Below are 21671 nucleotides of genomic sequence, written 5' to 3'. Positions count from 1 at the left end.
GGGACAAATAACTCATCATGTGGGAGCTTTGCTGTGGGAGCTCAGAAGGCTCATTCATGGTAAGCGAGTCAATGGGCCATTCCCTGTGCAAAGCATGCACCTCCTATGTCACTTTCAGAGTTTACAGGATATAATACAGCACTAGCTTTGAGACAATGAATAATTGAGTCCCCAAGCTGGTGAGCTACCGAGGGATTTCTGAAAGCCAGAATCCCATGAATTGTACAGCTATATTTTGCTTGAAAATTGGAGGTAGGGGCCTCAAAATGGGTTTTGGAGCCTTGTTGGGTCCAGAGATTCCCATAACACTTAAAGGTCTCACTTTTTCCAAATTTCGGTAATTGTGTCATTAGAAAACTTCAGAAGCTAGAGGTCTCTGGACAAGCAAGGGTAGAGGGGAATATATTCCTGTAAGTCTACACTGATAGAACCAATAAGCACAGACTCCTAAACACCAGAGATTTTGGTATGATTGCCTGAAAGTGTTCTGCTTACTGAGAACCCCAAATCCAATTCAAATTCCGGTCTTGACAGAATTGGACAGCATCCCAACTTACATTACTAATCCCCTCTCCTTAACCTTATGCACTGCTATGGAGATTGCACATCTTTCCTACCATTTAACAGCTCAGGAAGTTGCTGAAGAAAGCCAGGAAATCCTACTTCAGAGTTTGAAAGAAGAAGAAGAGAGATTCAAAAAAAGATATGAACTGATTCAACAAATAAGAGCGATAGAGTATCTGCCTTTAATGAAGCAAAAATTTGTGGACTTAACCCAGGTGAGCTCATTAAGACAGATTACAAAAGTGCTTGTGTGCATTTATTTGTTACTTTCCCATCTTGTTTTTCCTCCAAAGATCTCAGTCCAGCACCTGACTTTACAGCTCCTTTGTGAGATAGATTAGGATGAGAGAGATGTTCTTGGAAATCTCCAGCTGTAGGTTGCCAGGGCTTGACTGCCTTAAAGCAACTTCTGGTCAATGCAATAACTAGCCATTTCTATACCCAGTCATAGCTCTCCATTCCAACTCAAACCTCAAATAATTTTCTAATGAAGTCAGAGTTGTGTGTCGATTAATGTGCAGGCGACTCCCCACTTACAGGGGGATTACATTCCGGGCCGCTGTGTGCATAAGCAAAATGTGTGTAAGGGGGATCCTTGTCAGAGCAGGGAACTAGGGAAATGTCTTTTCTTTTGCAACAAAAAATTCAGAGCTGTTCACAACCCTACATAACCAAACCAATCCATACTCTTAACCTTTGCCTCCAGAGCACCAGAAACGGCAGGGAACAGCACGCCCAATCATACTGCATTAGCTTCCACGTGCCATCTTGAAACCCATACATTCTTTTTTAAAGCCTTTTTGGGCTCCGGGAAGGGGTTTCTCACAAGCCACGAGGACTTTCCAGCTCTCTCCTGCCATTTCTAGGTTTGAATTGAAATCAGTTGCTTGATTCATTGATTGATTTTCTGGCGCTGCACACATACATGGTCACACGCGAGTTGATCATGCATAATTGGGGGGGACGCTTGTATAATAAAAAAAAGATAGAATTTGCCGGTTTCTCTTCTCTATAGACTCCTAACCATGGTGTTCTTGGTGAGATGTCCATCGTAGAACTGCAGGAACGCTTAGCCTTACTGAAACAAGCTCAGAAGAAGGCCGAAGAGGAGAAGAGGGATCAGATAATCCAAGAGAAATATGCCAAGGAACAGCTGCTTTTGGACAAACTTGAGCAGATCTCCATGTTCAGAGACCAATTTGGAAGAGCAGCTGCGCTGAAGTTAGTTTGAAGCACTGAAGCATTTATAATACATAATTGTGGATTATGTACTTACAGAAACAAAACAAATAATTGCTCTTCAAGTTAATACATAGGAAATAGCTGTATTCTGTGACGGATTTCAGAAGTTTAATTAATACTGCTTTTTAGTAATATTCACAAGTTGAGGGGTCCAGCAGCTAACATGAGTAAATTTTGACATTTAATAGTAAATCTGAATTCTTTGTGCTCTCACTCGATGACCAGAATCACCATTTCAGAGGTAAAGGACCTTGCATGTGGGGGAAATGTCAAAAACAAGTCTCAAGAGTAGATTATTCTGTCATTCACCCTTTCAGAACAAGAACCACTAAATGCCTTCAAAACAAAGCCAGGGTGTGTCCTTACAGAGGGGACTGAAATGGATGTTTTGGGTAATTTTTAAAATTTCATTCTATAATGTATATAAATCAGAGAGAACAATTATAACAGATGTCAATTAAAAGATGAAAACAAAACCATTGACTAGGCACGTAGAATAAGTAGTTACCGTATTTTTCGCTCCATAGGGCTCACCGGACCATAGGGCGCACCTAGTTTTGGGAGGAGGAAAACAAGAAAAAAATGTTCTGAATCCCAGAAGCCAGAACAGCAAGAGGAATCTGGCTTCTGGGATACTGTGTGGCTGTTCTGGCTTCTGGGGTAACCGCGCCAAACCTCTTCAGGGCAGCAGGATGAAGGCTCCCCCTGCCCAAAGAGGCTGCGCACGGCTAAGGCAGAAGCCAGGACAGGAAGGAGACCCTTCTGTTCCTCCTCCAGCTTCCAGGTCAGGCACGTCGCCGCAAAGCCGGAGGAGGAACAGAAGGAGTCCCTTCTGTTCCTCCTCCGGCTTCGCATGATAGGCGCGTCACTGATAGCCACCTGAAGCCTTTGGAGTGCAGCGGGAACTCGCGCTGCGCTCCAAAGGCTTCGGGTTCCTTTCATATCATACCCCTCAGCAGTCCCGAATTGAGCAGGGCATCCTGGAATTACAGAAGCCATTCTGGATTCAGATTGGATCCCGGAATGCCTTGCAGGAATCAGCTGACTCACACGAATGCCAGACCAAAAGACGCTTGGGTTTTTCCGTCTTGCAGTCTTTCACAAATCACCTGGCTCCTGCAAGAGCTCAGGACCAAAAAACAAGCATCTTTGAATTTGGTCAGTGGGATTTTGGAGAGTGTGACATATGAGTTAAGTAGCAATGTCCAAGCCATTAAAGCAAAAAGCAAAAATAAAAGTTGTCTTCATATAAAGAAATAATATTAGTGCGGTTTTATTGTCAAGTATAGTTCCAAATTTGCCATGCTTTTGATGATGGTTGTCTTAAAATGATGCATAATTTTCTCCATCATAGCTGTATACCATCGTGAATGGTACTGTGTCCAATGTAAGATTTTGGGCTGTTTTCCATTGAGTTGCAATTAATATGTGAGCTGCCAGGATCATACATGAGGCCAATTCTCACTTCTCAATTTTATATACCTTTGTATCATGAAAAATATTCTGTATCTGTAATTTTGGACAATCGTTTATTTCGTAATATTTATCATTTCTGCCAAAATTAAATTCCAGAAATCTTGTACCAATGTGCATTGTCACCAGAAACGATAAGCACCAAATTTATTGCAGCTCCCCCAAGAATGAGGTGATAGAGAAGAAAACATTTTGGGCATTTGCAAAGTAATGCGATACCATCTGTGTAGTAATTTCAAGGAGTTTCCCCGAAGGAAACTAGAAACAGATTTTAAGGGTTGTGATTCCCAAATTTTATTCTAACTTTTGGGGAGAATTTGTGTGCCAATATCATCTTCCTAAGTTGCATTAATCAACACAGAGTGCAACTTAGAAATTAATCCTTTTTGCTCTCTGCCCATTGTGTCCAATATTTTAAAATTGTGTTAAGAGTTTCAGAGCTTGTTTCTTAATTGTTATTTTATGATTGAACTATGAGTTTGATTAAAATAAACCCAGTTCGCATTAAGGTTTGACAGAGCTAATTTTATTTGGTTAATAGCTGTAGGTTGATTAGTGGTATAGAAAAATCACAATGTGTGTAAAATCTTTGGATTCCCATTGTTCAAATCACTTATTTCTCCCCTGCTAGAAAAAATGGGTGATCTGATACTGTGATGAATGGAAAAATAACAACATTTGTTCTTAGTTTTTTCTTATTTGCTTTGCAGGCTGGAGGAAAAGAAAACCAAGCCTCCGCTTCGCGAACGCATTTTGAAAGATCAACAAGTTTTGGAGCTGAAACAAAAGATTATGGAAAAATCTATGGAGCGTAAAATGCAAGCTGAGAAAATGCAGACTGCATCCCTAAAGTACGACGAAGGGTCAGTCACATCTTGGAGGCCAAAGAAAGTAAGTTATTTCTTGTTCTCGTGTAAATCACTGTCCAAACATAGCATAGAAATAAGCTCTTTGCAGCCGGAACTGGACACAATATTCCAAGTGTGGCGACACCATAGGTTTTTATAAAGACATTGCAATCTTCACAGTTTCACTGTCAATCACTTTCCTAATGATACCTACCATGAAATTTGCATTTATCACAGCTGCCATACACTGGATCATGCTCATTAAGCTGTTCACCGGGCTCCTAATATCTTGTCTGGTCAGTCACTACCAATTCACACCCCATTAATGTGCAGTGGTACCTTGGTTCTCAAACACCTTGGTTCTCAAACAACTTGGAACCCCAACACTGCAAACCCAGAAGTAAGTGTTCCGGTTTGCGGACTTTTTTCGGAAGTCGAACGTGGTCCATTTTGAGTTCCACACTTCCGTTTTAAGTGTTACGCTGAGACCCGTCTGTTTTTGCTATTTATTTTGCGTTTTTGTGGCTCTCTTTTTTGCGTGACTGTGTGGAACCCAGTTCAGCTACGGATTGATTGTGTGACTGCAGTACATTGTTTATTGCTTTCATTTTATGGAACAATGGTCTCGTTAGATAGTAAAATTCATGTTAAATTGCTGGTTTAGGGGTCGTTTTTAGAAGTCTGGAACGGATTAATCTGTTTTGCATTACTTTCTATGGGAAAGTGCACCTTGGTTTTGTAACGCTTTGGTTTTGGAATGGACTTCCGGAACGGATTAAGTTTGAGAACCAAAGTACCACTATATATTTAAAGTTAATATTCCCCCCCCCCCGCAATATATCACTTTATATTTGCTTATGCTAAACTCTTATTTGCCACTTTACTTTTTACCACCTCGAACAATTTGGTGCCTGCAGCAAACTTGCTCCCCTTACTGCTGATCCCTAACTTCAGATAGTTTGTGAACAAGCTAGAAAGTACCGTTCCCAGTGCAGGTCATCATTGACGGGTCCCACATCCGTTGTGAGAATTGTCTCTGCTTCCTGCCTTTACTGATCCGTAAGATGACCTGCCCCATGACCGCTAAGCTTACTCAAGAGTTTGGTGAGCAACCTTTTGAAGATTTGTTAGGAGCTATTTGAAAGACGGCGGAAACGCCTCTTTCTGTTCACTTACAGGCTTACTGGAGAACTCTTCAAGGTTAGTTAGAATAGGACATAACTTGGTGGAAGCTATGCTGATGATTCTTCAGAAATTCTTCTGTATGCTTGGTAATTTTATCTTTAATAATAATTTCCAGAACAGATGTTAAACTAACTGGCTTGTAAGGGTAAAGGTAAAGGGACCCCTGACCATTAGGTCCAGTCGTGGCCGACTCTAGGGTTGCGGCGCTCATCTCGCTTTATTGGCCGAGGGAGCCGGCGTACAGCAGGACTAAGCCGCTTCTGGCGAACCAGAGCAGCGCACGGAAACGCTGTTTACCTTCCTGCTGGAGCGGTACCTATTTATCTACTTGCACTTTGACGTGCTTTTGAACTGCTAGGCTGGCAGGAGCAGGGACCGAGCAACGGGAGCTCACTCCATCACAGGGATTCGAATCGCCGACCTTCTGATCGGCAAGTCCTAGGCTCTGTGGTTTAACCCACAGCTCCACCCGCGTCCCATGGCCTGTAAGGTTAGCAATTTCTTATTTTGAGTTCTTTAAGAAAGCTCAAGTGGTTACCATCTGGGTATGGATATTTGTTAGATTTTGTCAGTGCAGCTTAGAACTTCATGTCTTGCCACCACTATTTGCCTGAGTTTTTCAGACCCTTTTCCTGAGCAGTCTGCTCTAATACTGCAGTGAAGACAGAAGCAAATAATTCAGTTTCTCTGCAGTCTCCCTTTCCCCCTTAGCGCACCTCTAACTCCCTTGCTATCCAATGATCCAACTATCCCCCAGCCACTTTCCTGCTTCCAATGTTTAAAGAATTGTTTTGGCGATGGTCTTAATGTTTTTAATAATGTGTTCATTGAATTGTTTTTGCTTCCCTTATTGTCTGCCTGCATTTATTTTGCCTGGCTTTTGGTTCTCATCATTTAGGCAATACTTTCCCCCCTCAAAGAATCATTCCTGCCTCTGATAGCTTTCGTGACTCTGTTCATCAACTCTGCTAGCAACCTCTTGGACTTGCCAGTACCTTTCCTGATCTGCAGAAGCTTCTGTTACTGTAGTTTTGAATAACCACCAAACGTTCTGGAGATTTGACTTTCCCCTTTCAACTTGCTTATTCCCAGTCTCCTCGTTTGTAAGAAGCTTCCACTTTTGAAGTCAGATATGACCGTGTGTGATTTTTGATTTCCGCAATTGTCAGTTACGTTGAATTTGATAGCTCTGTGGTCACTCTTGCCAGTTGGTTCCACAGCTCTTAGTTCTTGCGCCAGGTTTTGGGTGCCCCTTAAGATTAAGTTCAGGGTCTTCATCTCCCCTCTCTCTCATCAGCTCCATAAGCAACTCTTGTAAGGCACTGTGATTTACTGTATTTTTTGCTCTAGAAGACTCTTTCCCTCCTAAAATGTTAGGGGAAATGTGTGTGTGTGTCTTATGGAGCAAATCCAGGCTGCGCAGCTATACCAGAAGCCAGAACAGCAAGAGGTATCACTGCTTTTGCTGCACAGTGATCCCTCTTGTTGTTCTGGCTTCTGAGATTCAGAATATTTTTTTTTCTTGTTTTCCTCCTCCAAAAACTAGGTGCGTCTTATGGTCTGGTGCGTCTTATAGAGCGGAAAATACGGTATATTTAGAAATGTTACCTCTTTGTTGTGACCAGAACATGCATTTACCCAATCTATGTGAGGGTGTAATTGTGGTCACACGTTACTACAACACTTACTTCTTGGGATGCCTCCTTACTTTCATGCTCCATCTCAAATTTTTGGTCAGAAAGTGATACGATGATAGTATGTCACCTGTGCCAATTTCCTTTTGGTGCCTGGTATTGCAGTTTACAATTCTGTGGAGTAGTATGCCTCTGGGGGTTTCTAGCTTGTTAGCCTCAGTGTCCTCTAAGCAACACCCACCACCTGGCATACATCTGGGATCTCCTGGACATTACTGGGATTTCAAAGGCGGAAATGATTCCTGGGGGGGGGGGGGGCGGAATCTGTGGAAGGCGGCGGGTTTTTTTGGCGTTTCCGTAAAAAAAAAGCTCAAGAACTTTGGGGTTAGTCTAGAAAAAAGCTGAACAATTTTGGGGTCTTCCTGAAAAAACCCTCAACCTTTGGGGTGTCCTGCTTTTTACTTTTTGAAATGTGACATCTCTACCTTTGCCTGTCTTTCCAATAGAATCTGTGTGTAGAAATAAATACCCCACTGGTTCTCTCCATTCTACTAGGCTTGTTATTCCCAACATATAGCCAGTGTGGTATAGCAGTTAGCATGTCGGACTAGAACCTGGGAGACCAGGGTGCAAATCCCTATCTGACCATGAAGCTCACTGGGTGACCTTGGGCCAGCCACTGCCTCTACCTCACAGGGTTGCTGCAGCCATTAAATGTGGAGGAGGAGAATCATGTATGCGACCATGAGCTCCCAGGGAAAACCAGTGGCCCCTTCCCCACAAGCAGTATCCAGGAAAGCTGTACTGATGCTGGCGACGGGAGTGTGGCTCTGCTTCTCTGCCCCACCCCACCAGCTGCCACTGCCAGTGCTAACAGTCCAATAGGACTGCCTTTGATCTACATTTGCGGCGGACGAGACCATAAAATGCTTTTCTCTTATTGAACACCTTTGTACCAATACCAGAATATTCTGTGTGTTGCTTCCACAGAAATCTCAGCGTGAGGATCACTGGAAGAAGTTGGAAGAAAGTCAACAGCGGCAGTTCAAAATGCTTCAACATGGTTTTATGGCAAGAGAATTGACTCAGAAAAGGATGACCAGTGAGACTTTGAGAACTGGAACCAAGGCTTGTATATTGCGCTCTTAAGTCAGACAAAGCTATTTCTACGTTTATTTCTGTTTATGAGACGTTTACTAGGTATTTTATACTGTAAGCACCAAGAGCTAGTTTTGGTTCACAGTCTCTCAGTATTCTTTTTCAGCTATTTCCTACCATTACAAGATTTCCCTCCCATTGATGTCAATGGGAGAGAGAATTAATGCACTAAGGCTAGTGCCTTCCCTCCCCAACCCCCGCCTCCTATTCCTGCCCCAGCCAGCACAGCCCCTTTCTGTCATTACCTCCATTGGAGCATCAGTGTCAGACCGGCAAGAGTGGTGGAAATTTCCATGTCCACAGTGGGGAGGTTTGTTCCATTAAAGATAACCCGCATTGTGAAAACGTGTCTGGCTCAGTATGTCCTCCGCATCACATGCAATTGACAATGCTCTGCTAAGGCAGTGGCCAGACCACAGATTTGGCAAGAATTCTCCTGCGCTCCTCCACTGCTTGACAATCTCTAGGTTTGCCGACACTAAAAGGAAAGTTACCAACTCTCAGTAACACATAATTCTTGGGAAGAAGCCCTCCTGAATATGATGGGATTTATTTTTGAGTACACACACACACCAGACTTTGGCGTAAAACAGGTGTTTTGAGCTGGTGGGAGTTACTTGTTTTTATTCACCCCCTTCGCTGTTCTGCCAGGCTTCAGTGCAATGCATCAAAAAGTAACCGGGGTCTACTGTGCCAACCAGTCATTCAGTCCTGCCTTTGCCAGTTAACTCCTTGATCCCTGATAAATGGTGATTCTGTAATGCAGAAAATAAGACGGTAACCTACATTGTGACGTCTTGATCATATAAGCTCTGTTAATGCATTCAAAGAAATGCATTACACATACACAGCTTACACGAAGCTGCTGGGAGGTGGGTTTGTAGCTGGTTGACTGACCAAACCCAGAGTGTGCTCACCAATGGTTCCTTGTCATCCTCAAAAAAGGTGACAAGCGGAGTGCCACAGGCTTCTGTCCCGAGCCCAATATTGTTCATCATCTTTGCAAATGACTTGAATGATGGAATTGAGTGGATGCCCATCAAATATGAAGATTGCACCAACCTTCCTCAGCTTTCAGGAACGAGTAACGATAGATATAGCATTAACTATATGCCCTGTTTAGGGAAGTTTTAAATATCTGATGTTTTACTCTGTTTTTAATCTGTTGGGAGCCACCCAAGTTTGAGCAGATGTCTTATCTGAAGCTGCCTGTCCATTTTAAAAGATACAGATGTGTTTTCTAAGCCTTTAAATTGTTTGCACTGAAACACAAGCAATAACGGAGACTTTTCACATCCCCCCAGCTCCTGCCCACGTTTGCCATGCTTGAAAGAGGCTTCGCGTTTCCTCACCAATCCTCCTGTATGTGTGGTTTTCGGATGATGCTAACTAGCCCCATAAGGCTACTTTCCAAGCCTCTGAAATAATGTTTCAAGTTTGGTCTTTTCAAATGGCTGGTAGTCTGAGGAAGACAAAAGTATATTAGCAGGATTATTGTCTCCCAGTTTCCCATTGTCTTTGTGGTCCAAGGTGTGTGCAAAATTCAAGGAAAACTATGGGCAAGGTAGGTGAAGTATCTTACTCTTTTTTTTAATCATTGGCCATTTCCATTTCTTCCGCATCTTCACAGATGTGGTATATCGCACCGAGTTTCTTGATGTACTGGAAGAGGGGAGGACCAGGGTTCAAATCCCATTTAGCTATGGAGCCTGGGCCAAGCACTTTCTCAGCAAAACTCGCCTCACAGGATTGATGTGGAAAAGGGCGGGTGGTGGTGGTGGTGGTGAGAACTTTGTACATTAGCCTGAGCCCCTTAAAAAAGCGGTGGAATCAAAGTATAATAAATAAATTCAAACTGAGCTTGCAAATGCCTTGGGTGAAATACAGTGCAACATCTTAGCTGCAAAAGGCGAGAGCTATGCCTGCGGCCTTTTAAGCCCCCCAATGCACCACCACCAGCAGCCCATTTTCTAAGGAAGTGTGGATGTGTGTTCAATTATCAGGACAAAACTTGAGCTCAGCCTGCAGAAGAGCTGACTCGGGAAAGGTGGAGAAGTGCTGTCATGAATGCGTGCTCTATCATTTCACGTTCTTTAATGTACCGAGTAGACCTGTTGCACCAAATTGCAGCCACGTTTCAGGCCTCCTGAAAGTGGCAAAAAAGGAACAGAGTCCTCATGCTCTTAGCACTCCTACACGTTGCCAGCTGCACGTATATTTCCAGAAATAAATGCAACCGCAGATAAGCAGAGGTAAGTAAAAACTTCCAGCAACTGACAGGTAATTCGGCAAAAGTACAGTTATGTTTCTGCTAAAGGAAGGGGGGGGGGGAGGAAGAAAAGACAGTGTTAACAGTCGCTAAAATCCCCTCCATATTATGGTGAATGAAAGTAGAAAGGAGATCAAGGCTGCTGGTGCCACTCCTATGTGGATTCAACATTTCTGAGAAAGCCAGAAATGTTCAATGAGGAATGCCAGAAAAAGGCGTAAGAGTCAGGAAGATGGCATGTGAAGATTCTGACGGAACCTGCAACCTAGCTGGGATACTTTGAAATTGCCTTGCAGTTCAGCACTCTCTGCAGTCTGCCAGCTTTCATATGTTTTAATGGGATAAACAATGGCATAGCTTCTTAATCATTGCTCCTACTTGCCATCAGCCTGTAAAACAGTAGAAGTCAGTTGCTCTGTTTATAACTGCATGAAAATTTAATTTTAATAGATTCCCCCCGACCCCTAGTAATAGCACTCAACATTTTTAACAAACCCAGTCTTTTGAAAAAAGGGAATTACAAAAAGGTAAAATAAGCTGTCTCTTCTATTTAACGGCAAGGTAAACTTTCTCTTTTGTAAAAATGTGAAAAGAAAAGACAGAAGAACTGCCTCCTAAGAAGTAGCAGGATTAACATGATGTTATTTGAGACTGGATCACACAATGTATGTATGGCTGACCATCTGAATGGAGCCTAGCGCAGCCGATAGAGCACTTTCTAAACTCTGAAAGGGTAAGGCTTGATGTGCTGGGAAACTTTATAGGAAAATAACTTACACCCCAGAATGGACAAAAACCAAGGTAGAACATAGAAGAGATTACATGACACCCTCATTACAGAACCTCCTCAAGTCTCATTATAAAATTTATATTAAAACTTAGTAAAGTGCATCTTTTAAAAGACTTGTCTAGTGAAAGAGCATTTTGAAAATATAAAACACTTAACACAAGACATATAATAATAGTTAAATCAGAAGGTACATTTTCAAAAACTACTTTTTAAATTTTTTGATTCACTCAAGAATAAATGGTGTCAGCTACAGTAGTGTTCACATTATTCTTCAGCATTATGCAGCCTCATAGGATTTTGTTAGTTGGCAATCTTTAGATTTGGAGCGTGGCAAAAGAAGCAGTCTAAACCACCGCTACTTCTCTCTGTGTAATAAGGCTCCTCTGGCAGACAGATGCATGCCATAAAATCATGCTCAGATTTTGGGAAGCTTTGGTGCACTGACCACAGGATTGGCCTCCTGCAAGTACCTCCGTCCTGCGTTCTTATAGTCATAAGTACACGTGTGAGTCTCTGCATAGCGGTGAGTTGCACAGAAGTTGTTTCCACATCTGAAAAGAGAAAGGCAAGTGTTAGAGATCTTCCACAAATCTCATATTCCAGATGCTGTCCCAGAAATAAAATAATGCCATTTTTGATGGTTGAAGGTCTCATCTAAACGAGTTGAGCAACACAGGAAGGCTAGTAAAACCAGAGAGACAAAATCACTAACTCCTGATGCAAGATCTGCATTCTTTGTACAGCACAATCCACTGTATGTTCACTGGAAAAAAAGTCCCATTGTGTTGGATAAGGAAGATATTGGGACTATGCAGAACTGGCAAAATCAACAGCAAAATTAAGAAAATCTAATGGTGTTTTGTGGAAGAATGGATGCTTTTTCAGACTCCTTAAATATTATAGTATGGTGAACTTGTGAGCAGGATTTCAGCTATAAGAAACAGAAGTAATTTGATTGTAATAATTTGGTTATGTTTTGACAGACGGAAGATAGGCTGCAGCAGGAGTAAAAATAACTGCATGGGGAAAGGGGTGGGGAGTCAACAAAAATATGAGAAAAGGTGAACTTGTGTTATGACTATGCATGTTAAAAATGTTGAAACTCAATAAAATATAATTGGAGAAAAGCCAAGTCCCACTGGGCTGAATGAGGCTCACTCCCAGGAAATTGTGAATCAGATTCCAACCTAAAAGGGTTAAAAGTATAGCACTAAAGGAGGAACATTGGCTTTGGATGGAAAGGGGGCGTTGGGAGGAAGAGCACGACAGAGGAGTGGAGAAGAGAGATGCCATAAGCTGGATGGGATCACGCTGGGGGTTCTATCCTTGCTTGTGGAGGCCCATGCTAACCACAAATAGAAAGGGGAAGGTTGATTTCTTTTTCAGTCTGCTCTGTCACACCTCATGTCGTCCTCCAGGGTCACTTGAGTCCTGACCTTCTGGAGCAAATTTCTGAGAGGCATTGGGATCTACAGGGAAAACTGCTGAAGACTGCCTCCCGCCCACCCCCCAAATCCATTAGTAAAATCCACCCTCTGCTGCTGTTATCAAAAGCCCTTCTGAGGATGGAAGGGCACAGTAACTTAATCTGAGGCAGCAGCACTGGTAAAGGGACCCCTGACCATTAGGTCCAGTCGTGACCGACTCTGGGGTTGCGGCGCTCATCTCGCTTTATTGGCCAAGGGAGCCGGCGTAAAGCTTCCGGGTCATGTGGCCAGCATGACGAAGCCACTTCTGGTGAACCAGAGCAGCGCATGGAAACGCCGTTTACCTTCCTGCCGGAGTGGTACCTATTTATCTACTTGCACTTTGACGTGCTTTCGAACTGCTAGGTTGGCAGGAGCAGGGACCGAGCAACGGGATCTCACCCCGTCATGGGGATTCGAACCGCCGACCTTCTGTGTCCTAGGCTCTGTGGTTTAACCCACAGCGCAACCCGCGTCCCAGCAGCACTCATACGCCGTATTAATAACCCGGGTTCAGACCAGTCAAATAGAGGTACTGAACTTTGATACTGATGAACAGCGGGCAGAGTCAGTGGGAGTGAGGCTTATGAAGGCCTTGAGAAGATCGCAGGAGGTGACAGTCTGACAAATGTATTATGTTCGCAAATGAGGAACCTAATGAGGAGATCGTATTTGCTTAGCTTGTCTGGAGCAGCAGGGTGAGAGGTAGGGAGTCAATCGAAAAGGAATACCTGAAGTTGGAGAGAGATGGAAAAAGGGGATAAAAAGGTGACGGTCAGAGACAGAGGAAAAACTACCTAGAGTGGGACCAAGTAATCAAGGCAAGAAAGAGCAGAGGAGGGGGGAAGGCCAGAGTCAATGAGAGTCACTCAGGCTTTCAAATTCAGAGATCCTGATGTCTAAGAACCAACAGCTTTGTATTTGTGGCTTTGTCTTGTGTGTCTGCTGTAGCTGCAGCTTAACAACATTGCAAAGCCATTTGAACTTGTCTGATCTGTCACTGCTTGGTTCAAACGGTGAATGGATTCCAGGTATGCACTTCAAACAGGGCGATAGTGTCCCTGCCGGGGTCCTATTATAAAACGCCACAAAAATCCCCACAACCACCACTTCTAGGTGTATATCAAACAGCTTGTAAGGAAGGAAATAGCTCATTTCACCAATTGTCTTGGCCAGCCAATTCCACTGGATTAGAGTAGGCATAAAGAACTAGTGCCTGAACACAATTTGGCAGACATTTTGCAATTCCCTTTGTCGTGTATGACTTAGCTGAGATTCCTGCATTGCAGGGGGTTGTACTAGATGACCCCTGAAGTTCCTTCCAACTCTACGATTGGGACCGCCTCTCCTGGTATGTCCCACAGAGGAACTTACGGTCTGCAAATAAAAACATCTTGAAGGTCCCAGGCCTCAGAGAGGTTAGGCTGGCCTCAACTAGAGCCAGGGCTTTCTCGGCTGCGGCTCCAATCTGGTGGAACGCTCTGTCACAAGAGACTAGGGCCCTGCGGGACCTGACATCTTTCCGCAGGGCCTGCAAGACAGAGCTGTTCCACCAGGCCTTTGGTCAGGGCGCAGCCTGACTCCCTCCTCTGGCAATCTGCACAGAATTTTGCTTAACGGTTGCCATCAATTTGATTTTAATTAATTTTTAGAATGAAATGTTTTTAGAATGTTGGATTATTTGATTGTTGTTAGCCGCCCTGAGCCCGGCTTCAGCTGGGGAGGGCGGGATATAAATAAAATTTATTATTATTATTATTATTATTATTATTATTATTATTATTATTATTATTTCTGGAAGAAGAGGGTGGCTTTATTCAGCGTAAACCCACTGAAATTAGAATCCAATTATTATAATAGTAGGGCATACATTATGGTTTCTCACCGCAGGACCAGGACTAACTCCTGGACATGACAACTTTCAACATCCAGCAGCAATACAATTCTGGTAAATTTCTGTGATTCCACGGGGCCTAAGTGTGCCCGCCCTCCCATTCACACAAATCTCTACCACCTTTAAAAGGAAGCTCAAGGTGTAACCCCTTTTAAATGAGATGCAAAATATTCGGAGATATTTTACAATGGACAGCCCTTCATCCCTTGGAGATTTACGTCAAGAAATTCCACATTTTATCAAGGAAGAAATAGTAATCATTAATAAGTGACAAACATGGCAACAAGCTTTCGTTTGAAGACAAACACATTCAAGGTGCAAACTCAACCTACCTACATTCATAGCTAGTGGCTAATCCAGTTTTCTTCCCACAGAAGAAACAGTGCTTTGTCATTTTCTTTTTAGGCTGAACTGAACCATTCACAGGTGGGAGATGAGTTGCATCACCTGCTTTCAAAAAGCAAAATGTTCTCAGTTTATATGTGCTCTCAGAGAAATGGTGTAAGAGAAAAACAGCACACAGGGAAAACCTTGCTTCACAAGTGAAAAACAGTTTCTTGTTTCAAGTGACTTTTCTATGCCCCCCAAAATTATATAATGCAAACTTTGGCAGCAGTAAACATGTTAGCCTGATACATGTTGTTTGATTAATGTGTTTTAATAATAATTAAATACTGCATATTTTTTTGTTAGCGCAATACACGCTATATAGAAAACTAAGTGGTTTTAGTTATGTGAGATCTATGCTGCCCAGAATAACTACTTTTTTTTCTTTAGAATGATTACCTCTGAAGAGTTTTGGTTCCAGAACTGCTGTCTATAGAAAAGAGAGGTTGGATACTCCCTCTTAGACCCTAGTTCAGTTTCAAATGAGACAAGCACTTTCTAGCCGATAACAGCACTACGGATTTATTACTCACCTATTCTTTTTCCTGCAGCCACAATACTTCCATTCAATCCAAGTCCAGGAGACTAAAAAGAGAGAGGGTTTTTTTTACCGTGGTATTTGTATATACCTCTTCAACTTACATTTTTTTGCTGATGTGAAATTTCATACAATAAATTGTTGTTACCAGACACACCGAACATTTCACTGGGAAAACCCATATGCCGAACACTGTTTAATGAGAACCTATTTTGAACAGAATTGCTATGTATGAAAATATATTTATACATATATTTCTGTATAAGGAAGTCAAGCAGGGCTTACTCCAGATTTTTTGAAGTTTTAACAGAAACTCAGAATGATGTTCAATGCAACAAGAAAAAGATGAAACACGTAAGTTGTTTTTTGTGGTGGTGTAATGTTTTCATTAAAGTGCTGAAATGCGGAATAATATCTCATTGTTTTCAGTAACAAAAGCTGTTGTAGGACTCCCTGCTCCTAGGTGGTCCCAGTGACTTCAGTCATTTGAGAGCACAAGAGAAACTGTGTGTATATCAGAGCAGATTTTCTTGTCCTCAGCAGCCAGAAGCCTTTTGGTTTGCAAAAACAAAAAAGGCAATGGATTTGTAGCAGGGTTTCACAAATTATGACTAGCCCTTGTGGCCAATCATTATTTGCTACTGCCTTGCCATATAGTGAATCACACTAAATCTAGACTAAAACCTAACATTATAGTCAAAAGATGAATACGGAACCACACATTCTCCACATATTTTTGGATTTTGTTTATACCATATTTATAAGGCATGGGCAGAACCAACAAAAAATGCTATAAGCAAAGCTCTTTTCATTGGAACCTAGGATCCAAGCCTAGGTGCTAACTACTTAAAAGAAATAGTGCAAAACTTAAATTTATTTCCAATATTGTGTAATTATTATTACTGTTGGGTTTTATATGTAGAAAATGTTTAGTATTGTACAGTATTTCTTATAATGGTTCCCTTTTTGTTGGGATATGTAAACGACTCAAGAGACTTTTGTTGAAATATGATGCAATATATAAATGAAATAAAATAAATCAATACGCCCTTCAAATGCCTGTTGGCATTTTAAATCTCCATGAACACTAAAGGACATGTTAGCAGCTCCCATGTTCCAATTAATGAAGTGGGGGTGGAAAGAATGCAAACCCCTCCACAATTTTTTAATGACAGCAACTTGTTCAGGGTTTAATGTCAAACTTTAAAGAGAAAGATGAGGGTGATGTCGCCCTGACTATTTTAGTTCAGGAAGGATTTTATTTATCTAAATATTTACATACCGCTATTTCATAAAACACATCAAAGCAGTTTACACCAGAAGTTACATTAAACCATATGGTAAAAACCAAATAAAAACGATTAAAACCAGACATCAATTAACTAGTGTGGAAAAATGCATTACAGTATATGTTTGCAAGATTTAGAAGAATTAAGGGTGTTAAACTGTTACACATGTCGTAGACAGCATTCCATACATCTGCTGCTGCTGCTGCTGCTTTCTACAAAACCCTAGCATGGAAGAGAAAGAAATCATTCCTCTTTTCCCCCACAAAGAACTTAGGGAACGAAGAAGTGACTGGGGAGGAAAATACCAGTGAGAAGCATTTTCACCCTTTTGCCCACAGACACCTGTTATCTCCCATTATCCCCTGCCTTATTTGGGCACCAAGATACACAGAACTCTCTTGTGTATGCCAGAACAATCTCCTCTCTTCTGCTAGTGCTGCTATGGGAGCCTTATCCTGCACCAGGCAAATTGTGCTGCTTGTTAAAACAAGGTGAACTTATGTAGGTAAGGTGCGGAAAGGGAGCAGGGCTGCAAAATATCGGTTTCATGTTCAAGAAATCATTATATTCACCTAGAGGTAAACAACTGCTGGAATAATTTTTATCAGTGCGTTTTCTGCACTGACAACTTTTGGTTAATGACCACTGTTAATAACATAACTATATCACTATAATAACATAATTATTTCACTGTTTGTACTTCTCTGCATTTCACACCCCCCTGATCTGCTTACAACCACTAACGATGAAGTGAATCCATGAAACTTGAACCAGAAAAGTTTTCTTAGTTCTTAAGGCGTTACAAGACTTTTTGAAGTTTTTGCTGCAACGGCCTAACATAGCTACAAAGTACAGCACGCATTTTCCCGTCCTTTCCCTGCCCCCCAAACACAGCCAGGCAATTTTCCCATCATCAGCCCAAACCAGGGAAGAAACGCGAAAACACAGTATCTCAGTAAGAACCTAAAGCGAATGAGACTTTTATGTACATTTTTGGTGTTTTTGTGTTGCCCTTGATATGGTTGGCATCAAAAGCTGAGCAGCTTGAATCAAAACAAGAGCCCAAGAACTCAAGAGTCATATTCATCCATCAACGCTCCCAATACAATAAGCATTTCGGGAAGGGGAGATTTCTGATCACAGGGAGAGCCTAGGGGCATTTCAGTGTCTTACTTTTTGCAGATATATCCCAACGCTTGGTTGGCAACTCAAGAGTCAGTGGTTACAGTTCCACACTCTCCCTTGCACAATTTGCTTATTGGAGTGTCTTATCTGAATGAGGCTGATGTACTGAAGATGGGTGTTTTATATCGCCTTTCAGTAAACTTCCCATGTGCAATTTGCATAAGCAAATGCAGATTAATTCATGCTCCTGGTTTCACTGAACATGTTGATAGGCGAGACTTGGAGGTTTCTAGTGGGCCACAGCGAATCAAACTAACAGTTCCCTTCTATATTACTCATAATTTGGATGTAGACAGCAGTGAACTATTAACATGCCTTAGAGGAGAGTGCAAAATATGGTTTGAAGCTCAACATCAAAAAAACGAAGATGATGGCCACTGGTCCCATCACCTCCTGGCAAATAGAAGGGGAAGAAATGGAGGCAGTGAGAGATTTTACTTCCTGGGCTCCATGATCACTGCAGATGGTGACAGCAGCCACGAAATTAAAAGACGCCTGCTCCTTGGGAGAAAAGCAATGACAGACCTAGACAGCATCTTAAAAAGCAGAGACATCACCTTGCCAACAAAGGTCCGTATAGTTAAAGCTATGGTTTTCCCAGTAGTGATGTATGGAAGTGAGAGCTGGACCATAAAGAAGGCTGATCGCCGAAGAATTGATGCTTTTGAATTATGGTGCTGGAGGAGACTCTTGAGAATCCCATGGACTGCAAGAAGATCAAACCTATCCATTCTTAAGGAAATCAGCCCTGAGTGCTCACTGGAAGGACAGATCCTGAAGCTGAGGCTCCAATACTTTGACCACCTCATGAGAAGAGAAGACTCCTGGAAAAGACCCTGATGTTGGAAAGATGGAGGGCACAAGGAGAAGGGGCAACAGAGGACAAGATGGTTGGATAGTGTTCTCGAAGCTACCAGCATGAGTTTGACCAAACTGCGGGAGGCAGTGGAAGACAGGGGTGCCTGGCGTGCTCTGATCCATGGGGTCACAAAGAGTCGGACACGACAAAACGACTAAACAACAACAACAACGAAGAACCGCATATGGCTTAGCTAATGTAGCAAAGTGTAAAACTGGATAGACAGACAGGAAGATTAAGCAAAAGCTTTTTGGATGATCAAACTGGAAGTCACAAGAAAATTAATGAATGGAATCTATCACCAAGATAGAAATTAAATGCCAAAATTATGAAGTCCTAGGCTTCTGAAAAGTATGGCTGGTACCTACCTGAAAGGGAGTTTTCCACTGACAGTGCAAGGCTATTGGGTTGGGCTTACTGCTTGAAGATGTGGTCAAAGGCACCATGAACAAGCCCAACATGCCTAGGAAATACTGATACAAACAGTACTGAACACCCCCATCTAGTTCTCAATTCCAGCTGCAATCAGCTTTGTGACTCTTAACAGAAACAAACACTAATCAAGCCTTCTAAGGAACACAAAGAGGAATCTCATCTATTCAGAAAGCTTGTGTACTTACTAGGAAGTATCCGGGCATTTCATTGTGGGGAGCGGCCACGTTGTAGCTTTCTCCTTGAAAATGTTGGAGGTTTGTAGTCCGCGCAATACCAGAAGTCCGAAACCTGCTTGTCCCACAGGAATTCTGCAAGGCATCTCTGTTTGCGCTCCGGGCCAGCGAACTTAGAAACCCCACATTATTTACAGAGACAACAGGGTCTTTGGATGCCTTGACCGCTACTTCTGTGACTTCCCGTGCCTCCATTTTAGAAAGGAGGTCGGGTCTTTTGCCAGGCGAGTCTAAACCTATGCCGTGGAATTTAGAAGTCCTTGGATATGAGGAGTCGGCTAAATTGTGCAACTCCAAGGATCGCAGAACATTTGGCGAGGCAGCGGGCCTCAAGTTACCAACCTCGAAAAACTTGGACTGAGCTTGAGGTTTCCGAGGACTGTAACGCGTCATCTGTGCGGAGCAGTGAAGAGGCGACAATTGTGTGTTCTTCTGGGGACTTAGTTCGCAAGAATTAAGAATACTAGTATCTGCTGCTGCTGCTGCAGGGGTCAGGAGTTTTGTAATGGTCTTGTTTGGAAGATCTGCAGAAGCAGAGTCCTCATCCCCCTCAGATAAATGGAGCTCCGTGTTGACTTTTCCTATTCCATATAAATCACTGCATGGTTCAGCTAACAAGGCAAAAGTGTCAGAGTTTGGAATAACCTTTTCTTCTGCAGCATACAGCTTTACATTGGTGAGATTTGGATATAAGAAAGGACCAGCTTCATTTGTTGCTGAACTGTTATCTATATTTCTCCCAGGGTGCCTAAGTGGAGCAGGGACCGGAAGAACCACGCTGTTTGTAGGAAGCTTTGAATCTTCTTTTTCCACACGTGGAATTTTAGGGGGCAGCCTAAGGCTGCTAAGTGACTGTGGAGGGGTCTCCCACCTGTCATTTTCCTTCACGAAGTCATTACTAGTGGATGGCATCCTTCTGCCAGCAGATGTTAAAAACGAAAGTGCGTTTTGAGAAAAGTCTGAGGTATTTGAATTCCTAGGAGGTAGGCACGGTTGTCCCATACAGCGGAGCGCTCGCAAAAATCTCTGGTGAGCAGCTGTGACTGAGCCACTAGATGGGCGAGGAGCCAATGGAGGGTGGGGGTTCACTTTAATCGTTTTTTTAGGCTGCGAAAAAGGAAAAAGGAGACGTGGTTATGATTACTTTTTCTGCATTGCAATATCCACAAAAATTCTGAGATGACTTTTCAAATTAAAAAATAGCCTCTTCCCACTTTCTTTAACTGCATACCTTTCCAAGCATGGCCAATTAAGAAATTAAGTGAATTTAAATGTTGCTCAGTGTCCAGATTAATAAAAGTTCAAAATTATAAGTCTGCATAGATGGCAATGTTAATAACTAATTCTTTTCTAATAAATAATGAGAATATTGGGGGGAAATCAGATACACTAAATAACACTGCTTTGCATTTTTTAAATATAAACACAGATTCTCATTTAGAAGTTGTTTACTATACAGTGGTACCTCAGGTTAAGAACTTAATTCGTTCTGGAGGTCCGTACTTAACCTGAAACTGTTCTTAACCTGAAGCACCACTTTAGCTAATGAGGCCTCCTGTTGCGCCGCCGGAGCACGATTTCTGTTCTCATCCTGAAGCACTATTTCTGGGTTAGCGGAGTGTGTAACCTGAAGCATATGTAACCTGAAGTGTATGTGACCCTAGGTACCACTGTATATAGTCATACCTCGGCTCTCGAATGCCTTGGGAGTTGAACGTTCTGGCTCCCGAATGACTGAAAACCGGAAGTGAATGTTCTGGTTTTTTAACGTTCTTTTGAAAGCTGAACATCTGACGGGGCTTCCGATTGGCTGCAGGAGTTTCCTGCAACAAACAGAAGCCGCGCTTTGGAAGTCAAACGTTTTGGAAGTCGAAGGGACTTCCGGAACAGATTCTGTTCAACTTCCGAGGTGCGACTGTACTTTATACTAAAAATGCATCTTTGTAATAAGTGGCACACACATATATTTTGGGCATATTATATAGTAAAGTATTATCTTTTGTTGGAACAATGTCTGCTATTGAAATAAAAAGTTGCTACAGGCAGATCAGGATGTTTTTGTCTCTCCCTTACTAAAGTTTTGGTCCAATAAAAGTACTCTTATTTCTATACATTTCCTTGCTTTAAGGCCAACAAAGCATTAATTCCCTCTAACAGTTCTGTGATGAATACTTGTAGTCTAGAAAGTTTAAGGCAGTCAGCTAACTCTTCAAAAGAAATGA

General features: G+C 42.4%; 2 protein-coding genes across 8 annotated transcripts in view; one reads left to right on the top strand and one right to left on the bottom strand.

Annotated features, from left to right (window-relative positions):
- CFAP99 (cilia and flagella associated protein 99) overlaps positions 1-12290 on the top strand; it is a 52576-nt gene extending 40286 nt beyond the window's left edge. Inside the window, exons 13-16 of the mRNA XM_083615639.1 lie at positions 628-779; positions 1580-1785; positions 3990-4170; positions 7937-12290. Coding sequence (XP_083471765.1) covers positions 628-779; positions 1580-1785; positions 3990-4170; positions 7937-8095 — 698 coding nt within the window. The 3' untranslated portion in view covers positions 8096-12290. The remainder of the gene's footprint in view (positions 1-627; positions 780-1579; positions 1786-3989; positions 4171-7936) is intronic.
- Positions 11352-21671, bottom strand: part of ZFAND4 (zinc finger AN1-type containing 4) — a 30566-nt gene continuing 20246 nt past the window's right edge. For 2 of the 7 annotated variants that reach the window (XM_083615620.1, XM_083615621.1), the window contains exons 7-10: positions 19402-20556; positions 15444-15495; positions 14856-14970; positions 11352-11714 (exon numbers count right to left, since the gene is read on the bottom strand). In XM_083615620.1, the coding sequence (XP_083471746.1) occupies positions 11579-11714; positions 14856-14970; positions 15444-15495; positions 19402-20556 (1458 nt within the window). In that variant the 3' untranslated portion in view covers positions 11352-11578. Of the gene's footprint in view, positions 11715-13955; positions 13978-14855; positions 14974-15443; positions 15496-19401; positions 20557-21671 lie in introns of those variants that run through there. The other 5 variants (XM_083615616.1, XM_083615617.1, XM_083615618.1 and 2 more) reach the window with 4 other exon arrangements.

The sequence above is a fragment of the Podarcis filfolensis genome (genome assembly GCF_964270895.1).
Source record: "Podarcis filfolensis genome assembly, chromosome: 5".
NCBI classification, from domain to species: domain Eukaryota; kingdom Metazoa; phylum Chordata; class Lepidosauria; order Squamata; family Lacertidae; genus Podarcis; species Podarcis filfolensis.
Note: the sequence above shows the minus strand (reverse complement) of the source record. Positions and strands in the feature narration are given on the sequence as shown.